The following is an 18,866-nucleotide window of genomic DNA, read 5'->3' on the forward strand; positions in this document are numbered from 1 at the left end:
TACACCCTGGTCTGAATCAATTGAGGTACCCATATGGAACAATTCTAAGATCAAAATCTAAAATCGTACGATATCGTACGATATCAAGAAACTATCTTGTCCGCTTATCCCCCCTCCTCCCTAACATCCCCCTCCCTGCTTACCCCACCATATAACCAACCCTAATCTCCTCCCTCCCTACAAGTTTCCTCAAATGTCCCCCCTTCCTTAAATGTACCCTCTTAGCCTCCACTTCCTTAAATTCACCCTCTTATCCTCCACTATGTATCTAAACCTATCTCTTATTCTAGCATCTCTATGTATCTTTCCTTAAAATTTGTAACTTCCTGGAAATGTCCAGCCATCTTCAATTGTAATCCGCTTAGAACTGCAAGGTACAGGCGGAATAGAAGTCTCTAATGTAATGTAATATAATGTAATGTGGAGGTCTGGGCAACAATGTGGTATTTAGACATTGAAGAATTTACTTACTCAGCGTGGCTGGATGAGCTTTGCTGAGGTTACATCACTTTATTATCTACCCATTAGTCAACAATTTTGTTGGCTACAGCTCACACACTGTTTAAGGAAGGCATTACCAAATGTTGATGCATTTTCCATGCTTCCTGATCTATTATCCTATACAGACAGATTTTTTGCTTCGATAGGTATTGCTTCTTCCTGGTATAAGATACTACAAGCGAAAAAATACACAGAACTGTCTACTAATACTTCAAAATGGTTTGATGCTCTTAATAATCCTGCTGACGCTGTGTCTTGGTCTCATATATGGACACACCTCTTTCATTCTATTAAATCTGCATCCCAGCTTCAGTCCATGTACTTTCTTACTGCATAGAGCAACTTGGATGCCAATTCTCTCCAATAAAATCGATGTTTCCACTCCTCCTCAATGCTGGTCTTGCAGTGAGCAGTTGGGATCTCTGGAACATGTTATTGCAATGTCCTTTTCTTTATGATTATTGGACACGTACGTGTAATACTATAACAGAGGTGTTTTCCCTTTCAAGAAAAATTACTCAATCACAACTCAATTTTGGATGTCTAGAATAGTGAACACATTAACTTTGGTTAAAAGTACGTATTTCACTAATATTTAGCACAGGGGTGTTCAACAACAGTCCTCAAGGGTCACAGTCCTGTTGGGTTGGGCTTTCAGGATTTCCCCAGTGAATATGTAAGAGATCTATTTGCATGCACTGCCTCCACTGTATGCAGATAAATCTCATGCCTATTCATTGTAGAAATCCTGAAAAAACAACTTGGTGAAGGCTGAGGTTAAGTGTCCCTTGTTTAGCACAGTTGCTGAATCCCCTGCTATAAATGTCACCGCATTCCAATGGTTGGTGCAGAGCTTAGCTTCTTTGAAGGATAATAGTGATGTCGGTGTCCCAGGAAACTTCACCCTCTTGAAATAAATACGAGCCAGGCATTGGCATTCATTATTACAGTGGCCTTGTGCAAAGCTAATCGCTGTGCTCCCTCGCAGTCCTCTTTGCTCCAGAACTGGTGTTATGCCCCCACATGAACATCTTATAGGCCAATTTTGGAATATATTTCCTCATTTGCGATTAAGACATTCCATGTTCCTTAGAGTACATCTTACCAATATGGAAAGTCAGAATTTCAACACTGGTGGTGGATGGTGTGTTTGGATGACCTCTATTCTAACCTTTCTTCCCTTCACATTGTTTCCACCCAACTTTGGATATCAGCCCTTAATGTGAACCCCAGCCATGGCTCATAGGAATAGTACAGCACAGTGTACACCATAGTACATGTTCCTCACACCACACACACTGCAGATAGATGTCAGTGTAGAAGCAGGCCGCATATCCTCCAAATCCTGGGTGTTAACAATCTGAAGTCCCTTGATGGTTTCAGAGGCTCACAGCTCCCAAAGGATCATGACAGGTGGCTTCACTTCTCAATTTCCAGTTGCCTGTGAGATGGAAAAGTGCCAAGTTGAGCATTACATTCTACACCTGGAGTCATATGCCATAACTCGTGAGCTTCAGATGTGTCAGATAGCTACTTAGCAAGCAATGTCTAGAGTCATAAGAACATAAGAATTGCCGCTGCTGAGTCAGACCAGTGGTCAATAGTGCACAGCAGTCTGCTCACGTGGCGGCCCTTAGGTCAAAGACCAGTGCCCTAACTGAGACGAGCCTTACATGTATACGTTCTGGTTAAGCAGGAACTTGTATAACTTTGTCTTGAATCCCTGGAGGGTGTTTTCCCCTATAACAGCCTCCGGAAGAGCATTCCAGTTTTCTACCATTCTCTGGATGAAGAAGAACTTCCTTACGTTTTACGGAATCTGTCCCCTTTTAACTTTAGAGAGTGCCCTCTCGTTCTCTCTACCTTGGAGAGGGTGAACAACCTGTCTCTATCTACTAAGTCTATTCCCTTCATTATCTTGAATGTTTCGATCATGTCCCCTCTCAGTCTCCTCTTTTCAAGGGAGAAGAGGCCCAGTTTCTCTAATCTCTCACTGTATGGCAATTCCTCCAGCCCCTTAACCATTTTAGTCGCTCTTCTCTTAACTCTTTTGAGTAGTACTGTGTAGTTCTTCATGTACGGCGACCAGTACTGGATGCAGTATTCCAGATGAGGGAGTACCATGGCCTAGTACAGCGGCATGATAATCTTCTCTGATCTGTTCGTGATCCCCTTCTTAATCATTCCTAGCATTCTGTTCGTCCTTTTCACCACTGCCGTGCATTGCGTGGACGGCTTCATTGACTTGTCGACCAGTACTCCCAAGTCTCTTTCCTGGGGGGTCCCTCCAAGTACTGCACTGGACATCCTGTATAAGATTTTTGTTACCGACATGCATCACCTTACACTTATCCATGTTAAACCTCATTTGCCATGTTGCGGTCTATTTTTCGAGCGTGTTTATGTCACGTTGCAGGTCTTTGCAATCCTCCTGCGTCTTCACTACTCTGAATAACTTCGTATCGTCTGCAAATTTAATCACCTCACTCATTGTACCAATTTCCAGGTCATTTATAAATATGTTGAATAGCATGAGTCCAAACACAAAACCCTGCGGCACTCCACTCGTGATGCTTTTCCAGTCTGAGTATTACCCCCACTCTCTGTTTCCTATCCGCCAGCCAGTTTTTAATCCACGTGAGTATTTTACCCTCAATTCCATGGCTCGCAATTTTTCAAAGTAGTCGTTAATGCGGAACCTTGTCAAACGCCTTCTGAAAATGCAAATATACAATGTCTATCTGCCTGTTTACTCCCTCGAAGATGTGCAGCAATTTCGTCAAGCAAGATCTTCCTTTGCTGAAACCGTGCTGGCTGGTCCTCATCAGATTGTGTTCATCAAGGTGATCAATGATGCGATCCTTTATCAGCGCCTCTACCATCTTTCCCAGTACCGAGGTCAGACTCACCGGTCTGTAGTTTCCCGGATCTCCCCTCGAACCTTTCTTGAAGATCGGCGTAACATTTGCCACTTTCCAGTCTTCCGTAATCCTTCCTGATTTCATCGACATATTGGCTATTAGTTGAAGCAGTTCAGCTATAACCCCTTTCAGTTCCTTGATTACCCTCGGATGGATGCCATACGATCTTGGGGATTTATTGTTTTTAAGCCTATCAATCTGCCTGCATACCTCTTCTAGACTGACCGTCAACCCTGTCAGTTTCCCTTCTTCATTTCCTGCGTATAGCCTGCCGGTTTCCGGTATGTTGTGTATATCCTCTTCGGTAAATACAGACACAAAAAATGTGTTCAGTTTGTCGGCGATGGCTTTGTCCTCCTTTAGCACTCCCTTTATTGCATGGTCATCCAACGGCCCCACTGCTTCCTTCACAGGTCGTTTCCCCTTAATATATCGAAAGAATGGCTTGAAGTTTTTCTTTGCCTCCTTGGCTATTTTTTCCTTGTAGTCTCTTTTGGTTCCTCTTACCGCCTAATGGCTCCTGCTTTGATGTTTGTGCTTTTCCAGTTTTCGTTCATTTTTGACCTTATCTAGTCCCTTTCTCCTGATATAACCACTTTCAAATGCCTTACTGCGGCTTGTCACTTTCAGATGCCCCAATGATTATTGTCCAAAGCCACACAGTGCACTCTGGTTGACATATTGCAGCTTATCCTGTTAAGCTGTGAGCCTTACAATGAACTGTCAAGTGGCAAAGACAGTAGAAACATGTTTCGCCCAAATCCATTTATTGTATCGTGTAAAACCAATGCTATCATCTTTTGGTCCTATCAGGGCTTGCCTATTGTAATGTCCTGTACCTTGGAATAACTAAAACCAGGTGCAGGGCATTGCAAGTGGTACAAAATGCAACAGCCAGATTGATAACGTCGCGATATGAACATATTACACCTTATCTTCGACAGTTACACTGGCTGCCAGTTGCATTTAGAATTCAGTATAAAGCAGTGATGATTTGTCATCAGTTCTTATACGGTACGATCCCTGAATTCTTTAAGAACAAGATGACTAATTACCAACTGAAAAGATCAGTGCGCTCTGAAAATTCTGCGCTGCCAAAAGCGAAGGTTAATCAAAAATACGTGGGAACCAACGTAATGACCTTTTGTTGTGCAGGGGTAAGATTGTGGAACTCCCTTGTTGGGCAAATGCGGAAATGTAGTGATAGGGAGCACATTTAGAAAACGACTTAAAACACAATTGCTTGTAAACTCCTTTCTTTAAGTAGTGATTTTCCCTGTTCACTGATTTTCCAAAGGATTTGATTGTTTGTGTTCATCTATTTTATTTGTTGTAAAACTTTACGTATGTAACATTTTTGTAAACCGTTTTGGCTTAAAACGGTATAGAAATTTTTTAAATAAATAAATAGATAAAACTAGGTGCCAATATTCAGTGACTGCCAGTTAGCATAGCTGTAGCTACATTCTGAATATTGTTGTTTAGCACCTATTAGCCTCCAGAGGCGCGGATAAGCAGCTTCACCTGTGGCCAGTATTCAAACCTTAACTAAATATAGGCTGCCTAATTCCGACTAATTTAACCAAGCGTCTTCTCCACCGAGCTGGTGATATTTAAAACACTAATCAGCCGCTACTTGCCAGAATGCCAGCTTCTCGGAAGACAAACTTCAGCAACCAGGAGGCCACCGTGGTCACTGATATGGTCCTCCAACATCAGGACATTCTCCTTGGTCATGGAGATGTGCACCTGTAGCAGGACGAAACTGGCCAAATTAATGGAGTTCACAACCATAATAGGGAGGTGGAGAACATAAAAAAAAGTGTTGCATCGCAACAAATGCTATTAAAAAGAAGGATATGAATAACATAAAGCTGCCCCAGATGCCTGGGAGGTACTGACTGAGTGGGAACAGAGAGTTCTGGCCCCTAGAGAGGAAATAGCGGTGGTAGGATTCCACAGCCAGGAGAGCACACAGCCTCAAGAGGATGGTAAGTAATCATGAGCCATACTATTCTGTTTCATCTGCTTGCCCTGGATTGGTAGCATTAAATGTTGGCCAGGTACTAGTGACCTGGATTGACCACTTGAGAATGGGCTACTGGACTTGATGGACCATTAGCCTGATCCAGTAAGGCTATTCTTATGTTCTTAGTGGATAGGCCACAAAGTAAATACAAAATATACACAGTTAAAGTACTTATCTGCTGCTGGTCCACTGTTGCTCTGTATTTAAGACTGCATTCATACTGCACAACATTTTCATGCATTGGTTGTGCATTCTGACAATATTGACGGGAAACAAATAGAATTGGCCTCTGGTCTGTATTTCTAGACATTTCTTCACTTTCCTTTACTGTTAACGTTTTTGTCTTCTCTTTGTGACTTGTCGTCTGTTGGGGGAGAAAAGTACCTCGGTGGCGTGCTTTTCAGTGCCACAGTTGCGCACAGTCATATAATACCCAGATTTATAATAACTATGTTTTAAGCCAAAGACAAAACAGCTGGAGTCACAACTGGGTATGACACTTGGATATTGATGGCTCAGCTCAGCAGTGGAATTTCTAAAGCTGCGCACACTTTATTCCTGCCTTAATTATGCATTCATTAAAAGCTTTTATACTCAACAGAATAAAGTAAATATTTTCTTGATCTCTGTTGTGTGCTCCCAGACTGTAGATTTTCACAGCAGGGTCTTGATAATTTAAATAAATTGTATTTCCCCCAAGGATTTTCTTTCAAATAAGGTCATAAAGAAATTCAGGGTTTTTTTTTTTCCCAATGGAGTGGCTCTTGTGTTTCTTTGTACTTGGTTACAGAATGATCAAATCTAGTTTATCAAACTGTTTATTTTCTGTGGTATGTTCAATATCAATAGTGTATAAGGGAAATCTATAAAAATGAATTTGAATGAATACAGCATGCAACCATGCACTGGTATAGTAAATGGGGGGGGGGGGGGGCAAGGGAGAGTGGAATGCTCCAGGCATTGCCTTGGCGGGAACGCTGGCACCTCTCCTCTTCCCCTCTCCATGCACCCTTCCCTTTATCTCTTCAGATCTTTGCCAGCTGCAAGCAGTATCTCTTACCTGCTGCTCATGCTGGCCTTATATCTCTGTCTCTGATGTTACTTCCTGTTTGCGGGGACCAGGAAATGACATCAGAAGAAAAGGATGAGGCTGGTGCAAGCAGCGGGTAAGAGATGCTGCTTGTGGCTGGCGATGATTTGAAGAGGTATGGGGTAAGGGGAAGGATGCATGGGGGGGAGTTACGCATGCAGCAGGGATACTGGGGAGGGCAGGGAGTGGGGGGGGGGGGCACATGGCACAGCTATACCATGTGATACTTCCTTGCTTTGCCGCTGCATAAAACCTGTATGCTAAGGAGATGTTTATTTTTCTTTACATATTTTTATTGCAAAGCAAGCCATATTTCACTGTATAACCAGAAGCTCAGTTAGTCTGCTGCAAAGATGGAAAACTAGGACCAGATCTTGCCTCTGTCCCTTGAAAATGTTGCAGAGGAACCATTCACAGACTTAGGAACGTGAGAGGGAGAGAAACCTATCTATGACTCGCAAACTTTAGACTTGGTCTCTGCTTCAATAAGAATATAGTTGTTTAGAGTATTCTAAAGAAAGTAAAAGAAGTAAGAATAAGATTCAGGATGTTTTCTATCAGAGCAGCCAACTGGTGGAATTCTCTGTCTAGATAACTTAGGAGTCCTTTTACTAAGCTGCAGTAAAAATAGGCCTTAGCACCCTTAACGTGGGTCTTTCTCACACACTGTCATTTTTAACACAGCTGTAAAAACCCAGTTCTTCTATGTTTTGGATTAATGACCATACATTAATAAGTCTTTATATAGTGACATATATTTATATATATAAGAATGAGTAAGCAATTCAAGCATATGGAGGTTTTTGGACCGATGACTGAACTTTTTTGTAAGGTGGTTTCGTTCATAAGAACATAAGAAATGCCTGCACCGGATCAGACCTGGGGTCCATCTAGTCCGGCGATCCGCACACGCGGAGGCTCAGCCAGGCACACCCTGGTGAATACAATGGTCACTCGTATCCCTCAATGTCTTCTGCAAGAAAATGTGCGTCCAATTTTCCCTTAAATCCTAGAATGGTGGTTTCCTCCACCAGCTCTTTCGGGAGAGAGTTCCAGGCGTTCACTACTCGCTGTGTGAAGCAGAACTTTCTGACGTTTGTCCTGGCCGTGTCCCCTCTCAGCTTCAGGCCATGACCTCTGGTCCGAGACTGAGTTACATTTGCCAATGTGAATAACGCTGTTTATTGCTCACCATCCTTTCTCCCTGCTGGTGAGTGAGCTTGCTCCATTATGTCAATCCCTTTTAGCAATATTTAAGCTAATTGAACCACTACTGAGGTCTTTTTTTCCCCTCTGGCTTGATGGTGTTCCATGTTTGTTTGAATGAGTGTGTATCTCGTTTAGGGGGTTGTGATTACATACATTAATGTTGCCATTAGCACGTGACAATGTGCAGAATGAAACAGCGAAGGTAACTATACTTAGGAGTTGTGAAAGGGAAGTTGAAGGCTTTGCAAATGCTTATCAACTCCGCTGCAAGATTAATGAGAGGGGTTCCTAGGAGTAGCCCTATAACTCCTGTGTTGAAGAAAGTACACTGGTTACCTATGCAACAAAGAGTGCAGTTTTAAGATTGTGGCAATTATTCATCAGACATTATATCATGCTTCCCCAAAGATCCTACAAGAATCCTTCCAGAACTATAAACCGAGAAGAGAGCTTAGGGATGAAATTAAATTTGGAGGGTAGAATGTCGACTGTGCATGCTAGGATCGGAGCATCAATGATATCTGTGGCTGGCATAGAACTATGGAATGCCTTGCCTGGTATTAGAGAATGACACGGGGAAAAAATCTGTCCCCGTCCCCGGCCCACCATCCTCTGCACCGCCCCGTCACTGCCGTTCCCTTCACCGCCCTATCACCGTCACCGCCATCCCTTTCACCGCCCCGTCACCGCCACTGCCATCCCATTCACCGCTCCATCACTGTCCCCGCTGCATCCATATAAGCCTTAGTACTGTAATATATAACTTATTCCTTTCTTATAAATCAAAGTTCCTGCTGCTGAACTAGAGAAAGAGATGTTCAGCTGGCAGGGCTTTGTTTATAAATTTTTATCAATACAACTAATATACTACTTTATCCTAAAGCAAAAAATAAATAAATAAATAGAATTTTTTTTTTCTACCTTTGTTGTCTGGTTTCTGCTTTCCACATCTTCTCATTCAATTCCTTCCATCCACTGTGTGTCTTCTCTCTGCATCTTCCATTTGCTGTTACTGTGCCTCTCCTTTCACCCCCCCCCCCCCCAATTGGTCTAGCACCCATCTTCTTCCCTCCACTCCCCCATAGTCTGGCATCTGTCTTCTTCCCACTCTGTCTTCCACATTTCCCTTCAGGGTCTGTTCCTCTCCACCCTCCTTCAATGTCTGTCCTATTCCTTTCCACCATCACCCTTCCCTCCCTCCTTTACCATCTGTTCCTTTCTACCACCCTTCAGCTCCTCTCGCGTGGCCTATCTATCTACCTTCCTCCCTCTTATTTTCATGGCACGTTACAATGTAATTTGTGCAAGCCACTGGAGCCTGCGAGCTCGGTCCCTGTCTCATCCCCACAAACCATCTCGCTTCTGTGCTCCTATTTTCCCCATTTCTAATATCTCCCCTATGTATCTGCCATTGCCCCCCCCCCTGTGTCCATATACCATCTCCATGGCATATCCCCTTTATGTCTCTGTCCCTATGCCCCATGCACATAATTTCCCCTCTTTCTGTTACCTTCCTGTGTCCAGATTTCCCCTATCTTCCTCTTCCAAACCAGTGTGTCTCTTCTTTTCAACCCCATCTAGCTTTTTTCCCTCTTTCTTCCCCCCCCCCTGCTTCTAGCATCTGGCTCACCTGCCTGTCCTTCCCTTTCTTTCCTGCTGTGGGTTTTTCTTTCCGTCTTCATCCCCTTGGCCCAAAATCCTTTTCCCTTTCACTCCCTCCTTCCAGTTTGAGCCGGGAACACGGGCGATCGCACGGTCCCCGCAGCCCCCACCCGCCTGCCCAATCGATCCTAGTGATTAGCCAGCTCTCTCCCTTCTCCTCACCTTAGTTTGCAGGCTTTCTTTTTCGGCGACCTGCACGCTTCCCAAAGAGCCGCGCACTGAGCGGCTGCTCAGTGTTCAATCTTCTGCTCTGCTGCAACTTCCTGTTTCCGGTTGCGTCAGAGCAGAAGATCGAAACTGAGCAGCAGCGGGTGCGCGGCTCTTTGATAGTGTGCGGGTCGCCGAAAAAGAAAACCTACAAACTAAGGTGAGGAGAAGGGAGAGAGCTGGCTAAACACTAGAATCGATTGGGCAGGCGGGTGTGAGCTGCGGGGACCGCGCGATCCTTCATGCCTCACTGCGGGGACAAGACCATTCACCGCTCCACGGGGCGGTGAATGGCCTTGTCCCCGTCCCTGCAGCGACTGCTAGTTTTCGTTCCCCGTTTCGGCGGGTTACCCGCGGCTAAACGCGGTGGCCGCGGGTAAACCGCCACCGTGTCATTCTCTACCTGGTATCCTGCGGTTTTATATGGGGAGGATGAATTTTAAGAAAATGCTGAAAACTCAATTATTTGCCAATGCCTTCTTATGCTAAGGTATATTTCAGTTGATAATCGCCTTTTAGAATTTTTTTTAACTGCACTGTATGATTTAAAGCTTGCTTCTATTTCTGAATTGATTGAATTTGCGACCTATCTCTGTTTATAACAGGGACGATTAATGATGTTGCATGTTATATGTGATAATCGTAGGGAAACAAGATTTTATGTATGTGATATGGAAACCGCATAGTTGTATGTGGTATATAAATTTTTAAATAAATAAATAAAGATGCTTTTAGTCTTCAAAAAGATTTGATAAAAACTTGTTTTGGCCCTTTGGCCTGCATCTGTAGTAATGGATTATGAAACTAACGACAAATTATATGCAATTTTGTTATGAAAGGTCGGTTTATGTCGTCATCAAAAGCGTGTCCACTCACGAACTCGTTTAAGAAGTGCACTTAAACAAGTTCTTGAATGGACACGCTTCAATTAATTATTCACTTTTGCTGATGACAGACATAAACATAACAAGATTACATATAATTTGCCATCACTAGCGAGAATAGACTCCTGATGCAGGCCCTAGGGTTGAAACATGTTCGAATCGAGTCCTTTTAAAGAATAAAAGCATCTTAGCACATCCGGTCTCCTTCACTGTTTATTTCTTTGCCATTAGCCTGTGGCCATTTTTTTAAAATTTATCACAGGGTATGCATTACAAAACATAATCATTAAATATACGAGTAAAAATAAAAAAATTTTATGTGAAGTGCTCAGACCAACCACTTTCATGCTCAATAGGTTCAATCAACAGTGGCTCATGGGACCATCACAGTGCCCCAAACCTTCAAATAAAGCTAAGATACTTATCTTTGCCTTCTTGGCGGTGTTATTCCATTTCAGCCACTACTTGCTACCCCTTGTATGCTGTTACACCGTGCTACATTCCCCTGTGAAGTGACCCCCCAATCCGGAGTTTGCAAAATGCTTCATTAACAGGGGAAACTCTCGGAGACTGCATAAACAGGAAAGGACAACCAGCCAGACCCACACCAAGGAACATTTTTTTAATTACCATAGGAGCACTTACTGCCACCCATTTGGTAAGGTGGTAAAAACTGTGTTATCCATGCACTAACCAGTTAGCATGTGTAATGTACATGTACTAGCTGGTTAGCACAGGAATGCCCCCTTTCTATCCCCAACCCCCTTCAAAAAAAATAAGAAAAGTTAGCATGCAGTTAGTGGGACCTTTGCTAAAACAGCACGAGTTATTGGTAAAATAATATGTTTTAATGGTTGATAAATATGCCCCTTGGTTCCCATTTCATGACATAGACATTCAAATGCTGCTACAGAAGTTTGTTCCTTTGCCTCACTGATATTTGCCCCTCTGTTTTTCTAAAATAGATGTTAATGCTGAATGCCACCTGCAAATGTACATCTATTTCACCATGATGCACATTTGCAGGTACATTGACAGATTCTTTTCTAAGATAACCAGCAGATCTACAGATATCTGAGTTGAACCTCGAAATGCCAATTTGCATGTCCTTTCTAAAATGCCATTCCACAGCTCAAAGTATATTTGATATTAAAATGCTGTTTTTCTACTTTATCTGTATTGTTCCAGGAATTAAATAACTTTAATTACTTGGATCTCTACAAACTCGCTGACCTCTTTAACCTCACGTTGCTGGAAACGGCTGTAGTAGATTTTTTAGTAAAAAACTTGTCGGAGTTAGTGAAGGGTCACCCTGAAGAAGTCTTGGCACTCCCATATCGACTTCTTCGAGAAGTCCTGAAGAGTGATCAGCTAACTTCATTGAGTGAAGAACAAATATGGCAGGTAAGGAATTTGATTCAGCACTGTAGAGTGAAACTGTGAAACTCGCTACCAGAATATGTGAAGTTTGGGGTCATATTAAGCCCGGGAAGCGCTGTTTTGATGTATTCATGTATTTCTTTTGACACTTGACAAAATTATTCATGAGAAATTCCTGAGGAAATTTTTTTTAAAAACTCCACAGGATAGGCAATGAAAGAGTAGCCTAATTATCAGAGCACAGGGCGGAGAACTAGCAAAGCCAGGGTTGAAAGCTCACTGACACTCCTTGTAATTTTACGCAAGTCACTCAGATTGCTGTCTGGGGACAAGGAAATACCTGCTGTACCTGAATGCAGTGGCTTAGTAAGTGGGGGAGGGTGGCTTGTCCCGGGCATCATCTTTGGTGGGGGCGCCGATACCCATACTCCTCTCTGACCCCCTGCTCCTTCCAACCCACCCCCTGCCATGTGCATACGCCTTTTCCCTTCCCTCGTATCTCTTTGATTTTCCGGGTGCGAGCAGCATCACAAACTTGCTGCCCACATTGGTGTTGGCTCTCTCTGATGTCACTTCTGGGGAGCAGAGGGGGAGGGTGGAGAAGAGGGTGGGGGAGCGGCACCACAGTCCCGGTGCCTCTCACCTTCGCTATGCCATGCCTGAATACGACTTGTTTGAGCTACATCCATGAGAAAAATCCAATGTCCTAATGTGGGGTGGGAACTGATTAAAAGATAGAAAACAGAGACTTTGCATAAGTGGTTAATTTGCTCATTGCAAAAGGTGCCTAGTGGAGTGATTCTGGGATGTATTCTGAACCCAGTACCATCTTTCGTTATTTAAACGATCTGGATATTGGAACAATAAGTGAGACTGTCAAATTTGCAGATGATGCAAAATTATCCAAACGTAGTAAAATCATAAGCAAACTGTGAGTAATTGTAGGAAGACCTTGTGAGACTGGGCATCTAAGTGGCAGATTAATTTTTATACAGATAACTCCAAAGCCTTGCACTTAGAGATGAACGATTCAAGCTATAGGTTCCATAATTAGAAATCAACAATAAGAAAAATGATCTAGGCATCACTGTGGTCAAAACATTGACATTTTCTGCTCATGTGTGGTGGTAGTAATTAGGAAATAAATGAAGAATAAAACAGAGAATATCATAATGTCTATGTATTGTTTCTTGATGTGTGGCGAAAAGGGCGAACAGAATGCTAGGAATAATAAAGAAGGGGATCATAAACAAATCAGAGAAAGTTGTCATGCCGCTGTACCGGGCCATGGTGCGCCCTCACCTGGAGTACTGCCTACAGCACTGGTCGCCGTACATGAAGAAGGACACGGTACTACTCGAAAGAGTCCAGAGAAGAGCGACTAGGATGGTTATGGGGTTGGAGGAGCTGCCATACAGGAAAGATTAGAGAAACTGGGCCTCTTCTCCCTCGAACAGAGGAGATTGAGAGGGGACATGATCAAAACATTCAAGGTACTGAAGGGGATAGACTTAGTAGATAAGGACAGGTTGGTAGGGAGAACGAGAGGGCATAAAGTTGAAAGGGGATAGATTCTGTACAAATGTAAGGAAGTTCTTCACCCAGAGAGTGGTGGAAAACTGGAATGCTCTTCCGGAGTCTGTCATAGGGGAAAACACCCTCCAGGGATTCAAGACAAAATTAGACAAGTTTCTGCTGAACAAGGACGTATGCTGGTAGGGTTAGTCTCAGTTAGGGCGCTGGTCTTTGACCAGAGGGCCACCGCGTGAGCGTACTGCTGGGCATGATGGACCACTGGTCTGACCCAGCAGTGGCAATTCTTATGTTCTTATGTCTGTGTGCAATTCTAGTTGCTGCGTCTTGACAAATAATATGGAAGAATTTGAAAAGGTGCAAAGTTGAGCAAGTAAAACAATAAAGGGAATGGAGTGAATCTCATATGAAGAAAGGATAGAGATTAGAGCTCTAGATATCTGAAAAATCATGAGTGGAACGAACAGGTAAACACAAATCAATTGTTACTTTTTCATTAGTGTTGGTGACACAGCAGAAGAGAGTGGGCATCTATCCTTCTGATCTTCAATTTGGGTTTTTTTCTCTGTTTTTCTTATTATTTTAATTTGCGGGGGGGGGGGGCAGTATTAGCTGTCAAACCTTACTTTTCTGTCAGTGCCTGAGCCAATCAGAAAGTAAGGCAATGACAGCACTGACCTGTCAGTAAATTTTGGCTGCAAATGTGGCACAACGAGTTTAGAGAATCACTCAGCGATTACAGCGAATCGCTCAGAGTGATCATTTTGACCTTGTTGTACTACATATGCATGGCAGTATTGGAGACCGCTAGAAAACTCAGAAAAGACCTCTCTAAGTCGTTTTGATAATCCGCCGCTAAAATACATGCACACTAAATCAGCTAGGAGGACCGTTTAGTTTTGAGAATCTGCCCCTCAGTTTCTTCATACTTCTAGTCACTGAAAGGTATATTCTATAAGATAAACCTAAATAGGCACCTAAGGTTAGGCGCCTAACTTAGGGCTCCTTTTACTAAGCAGTGCAAGAGCATTTTACTGTGAGGTAAATGCTCTGACGCACATTGGATTCCTATGAACTTTGGTGCATTTTCCTTGCTGGCCCGCAGTAAAATACTCTTTCACTGCTTAGTGAAACCCAGCGTTAATTAGTAAATTGGTTTTAATCATGAGCCTTAACAAGCTCATAATTGAAAAATAAAAAAAAATTAATTTGGAAGTAGGCACAATTCTGTAAAAGATAGGTGCCTATCGCATGGCACCTAGCAATGCCCAACACCAAAGTAGGCGTGTTTAGGGGTGGAGAAAGACTTAGGGCTTCTTTTATCAAGGTGCGCTAGGGGGGTTAGCGCATCGGACTTTTCATCACGCGCTAACCCTGCAGCAAGCCAAAAAACTAACACCTCGTCAATGGAGGCGTTAGCGACTAGCGCGGCAGGCGGTTGAACTTGCGGTATTCCGCGCGTTAACTGCCTACCGCACCTTGATAAAAGGAGCCCTTAGGCGCTGCTAGTCATGATTCTCTAAAGCAGGGTTGCCCAATACGTCGATCGCGATCGACAGGTCGCTCGCTCAGGCGACCCCAGTCGATCGCAGAGCGGGTTCCCTTCTTCCCTTCTCTTTTTTCCCTTCCTGGCCCGCTCCTGAATTCTGCTGTTGCCGCCGCTGCTCAACATTTTTTTAAAAAACCGGCTTGGAGAACTTATGCTCCGGGGGCTAACGTGTGCTTGTACCGGCTTCCCTTCTCTTCCCTCTGAAACCGGAAGTTATGTTGGGGGGGGGAGAGAAGGGAAGCCGGCACGCACATGTTAGAGCCCCGTTCGCGGGCTAAAGCGGGAGACAGGTCAGTGAAGCTTGCGATTTGCTCTTCTTGCTGCCAGGTCCTGCCTACTTTCTGTTTCCTCAAAGGCAGGACACGGCAGCATTTTTCCCAATAGGTCGATCTTGGGCCGATCAGCCTTCCTCTCCCCAATGTCAATTCTCTCCGACGGCAGAATTGACATCGGGGAGAGGAATGCTGGTGGGCCCAAAGCAGGGAGAGCTTGGCCGGTGGCGGGCGGCTTTGGGGGCCTGTTATCCGATGGCAGTGGCAGTGGCTTGGGGGAGGGCAGGGAGGGAGAAAGAGGGCAGGAAGGGAGACAGAAGGAAAGAAGAGAAACAGAAAAAAAGAAAGGGGGCATGAAGAGAGAAAGAAAGAGAGGCCAGGGAGAGAGGAAGAAAACGTTGGGGGGGGGGGAATGAGGTCAGGAGGAGAGGAAGCATACAGGCTAAAAGCAGGGAAGAAAGATTGGATGCACAGTCAGAAGAAGAAAGTGCAACCAGAGACTCATGAAATCACCAGCCAAGGTAGGAAAAATTATTTTATTTTAAATTTAGTGATCAAAATGTATCTGAATTTATATCTGCTGTCTATATTTTACACTGTGGTCCCCTTTTACTAAACCGCAATAGAGGTTTTTAGCACAGGGAGCCTATGAGCGTCGAGAGCAGCGCTGGGCATTCAGCACAGCTCCCTGCGCTAAAAACTGCTATCGTGGTTTAGTCAAAAGGGAGGGGAGTATTTGTCTGTTTTTATATGGTTGTTGTGAGGTGCATAGAGTCATCTGCTTTGACCTCTTTGAAAAATCCTGGAATAGGAATGATGATTAACATTTTCTATGCATACAGTGTGCTTTGTGTTTTTTTTTAAAATTTTATTGTTGGTAGATCATTTTGACTTGGTCATTTTAAAAGTAGCTCGCAAGCCCAAAAAGTGTGGGCACCCCTGCTCTAAAGCAGTGGTTCCCAACCCTCTCCTGGAGGACCCCCAGGCCAGTCGGGTTTTTAGGATAGCCCTAATGAATATGCATGAGAGAGATCTGCATATAATGGATGTGCCAGGCATGCATATCTGCTCCATGCATATTCATTAGGGCTATCCTGAAAACCCGACTGGCTTGGTGGTCCACCAGGAGAGGGTTGGGAACCACTGCTCTAAAGGACTTAGGCGCCTATAATGTAGGCTTTTAAAACTCTGGCCTACATCAGGGGCACCTAAGTCCTTTAAAGAATCACACCTAGCACTGTGCCTAAGTTTTTCTCCAACCCCTAAACACGCCTACTTTGGTGTTAGGCATTGCTAGGCCCTTTGCGATAGGTACCTATCTTTTGTTTTTTTCACCCCCGCACACCTCCCTTTTTCAATTTTTTTTTTTTAAAATCTCGATGTATTTTTTACCTTTCTGTCCCTACATCCCCTTGTCTTGTCTGTCCTTCGTATGTTAACCATGAAACGTTCCCCTTTTTCTTTTCTATTTTTTAACTATATTTTTTCTTTTAAATTTAGTATTGTAAACCGTCTAGGTATATCAAGCACAGAATAAACTTGGAAACTTGTAAAATCGTGCCTATCTCCAAATTTTTTTATTTTTTTTCAGTTATTAGCTTGTTAAAGCTCACGATTAAAGCCAATTTACTAATTATATTTAGTTCTTTATTAAATTTTCAAAATTATTTTCCAAGCTTTAAGATCTTGTACAGAAAGTGTAATCTAAGACATAACATTTAAACAAAAATCATCAAAATAAGAACATTTCTTAATACACTCAAGTCCTCATAAGTGATCCAAGAAGTAAGAAAAGAGTAATTACTGTCAGCCAATTTACTAATTAAGTTAGGTGCCTATTTATTTAGGCACCTCTTATAGAATTTATCCCTCAGTGACTAGAAGTATGAAGAAACTTTAGGACCAGTCAGTAATGAGCGTCATGCAAAAGGTGCCTAACTGTAGACGCCAGTCTTTTTTTCGGCACCGCTTACAGAATCCGGCGCTGAGTGAAACCTTTTCTGAATACTGTAGTTGGGATTTTTCCTTTGGAAGTCCCTCTGTGTCTGCTCTGGCTTCAGACCCTGTGAGGTGCAACTCTAGACCCAAGGGAGCCTTTAGCATCAAGGCAGATTAAACTAAACTAAACCTTAAGTTTTATATACCGCATCATCTCCACAGAAGTGGAGCTCGACACAGTTTACAGGAATTAATAAAGAAAGGAACTCCAATGGAAAGAAGAAGGGCTTGGTAAAAAGGAAGGAAAGAGGGGACTTAGTATAATGGAGAGGGAGGGAGGAGTTACATTTTGGAGAAAAGCCAAGTTTTCAAATGTTTTCTGAAGCGTTGGAGGGAGGTCGAACTCCGAAGATGGGCAGTAAAGCTGTTCCACAGCTCGGTGATCCTGAAGAGGAGGGATGTTCCAAGTTTTCCTGTACGGAATATGCCTTTTAAAGAGGGGAAGGATAGTTTGAATTTTTGAGTGGATCTGGTGGAGTTAGGATTCGAGGAGAGCCAAGATAGTGGAAAGAGGGGAGGAAGGATGCCATGAAGAGATTTGAAGGCTAGACAGGCGCATTTGTAGTGAACCCTGAGGATGACTGGGAGCCAGTGAAGCTTAGACAGAAGTGGGGAGACATGGTCGAATTTGCTTTTTGCGAAGATTAGTTTAGCTGCGGTGTTCTGAATCCGCTGAAGTCTGAGAAGACTTTTCTTTGTTAGGCTTAGATAGATGGAGTTGCAGTAATCTGGTCTTGATAGAATAATGGATTGAACGAGGACAGCAAAATGTTGTTGGTGGAAGCAGGATCTGACTTTTCTTAGCTTTTCTCTCCTTCAGCAGTTCTGTGACCATTCAACTCCACTTTCAGATCTGGAAAACTTTGTGCATGCTATCTAGTCTAAATGCCGTGAACTTTATTGCCGCATCCCGGCTTTACCACCTCTATCCCCTCTCTGAGCTCACTTTCAGCCCTCTCCTTCCGACTTTCACCTCTCAACTCCCATATTTCAGTTACATCAGCCAGTCTCCAAGAGTTCAAAAAATAGCGTATGTCACTGCTGGTAGAGGCAGAGTGAGTCCAGCACTTTCTGAGAGTTTCCCTGGTATTGTTTAAAGCAGGGGTGTCCAACCTTTTGGCTTCCCTGGGCCACATTGGCCGGAAAAAATGTTTCTAGGGCTGCGCAAACGCTGCAGCAAGACAGAGGAGGGAGCTGGCAAGACGGTAAACACCTGGGGGCAGCAAAGGAAAACACTGCATCGCCCTCGACCGGGGTCGCACAAAATACTTCACGGGACTGCAGATTGGACACCCCTGGTTTAAAGGAATACACTCTATCAAGATAATGGAAAAAGTCCTCGAACTATAACGTGGAACAAAACTAGGACTTATAGTATTGTCCTCAAAGGTGATTAACTCTTAAGCTCTCAGACGCCTGCGTTAGCTACCATATTGTATGTTAGCCAACTTAAGCAGGAAAGTGGTATCTTTCATCGAGCTGTAGAGTATTCTAAAACTTTTTTAAGAATTTTATAATGCAATGTGCAATAAACTTTATGTGCAGATTAAAATGCTATTGAAATGCAACTGAAAAACCGGCACTTAGCTTATTTGATGTCTTTTGCCAGTATTGTATTTAGTTGCGAATTC

General features: G+C 43.4%; 1 protein-coding gene across 4 annotated transcripts in view; it reads left to right on the forward strand.

Moving 5' to 3' along the window:
- Positions 1-18,866, forward strand: part of KLHL32 (kelch like family member 32) — a 226,804-nt gene that overhangs the window by 88,504 nt on the left and 119,434 nt on the right. For all 4 annotated transcript variants that reach the window (XM_033939689.1, XM_033939693.1, XM_033939690.1 and 1 more), the window contains one exon: positions 11,692-11,907. In XM_033939689.1, the coding sequence (XP_033795580.1) occupies positions 11,692-11,907 (216 nt within the window). The remainder of the gene's footprint in view (positions 1-11,691; positions 11,908-18,866) is intronic.

The sequence above is a fragment of the Geotrypetes seraphini genome, chromosome 3 (genome assembly GCF_902459505.1).
Source record: "Geotrypetes seraphini chromosome 3, aGeoSer1.1, whole genome shotgun sequence".
NCBI lineage: Eukaryota > Metazoa > Chordata > Amphibia > Gymnophiona > Dermophiidae > Geotrypetes > Geotrypetes seraphini.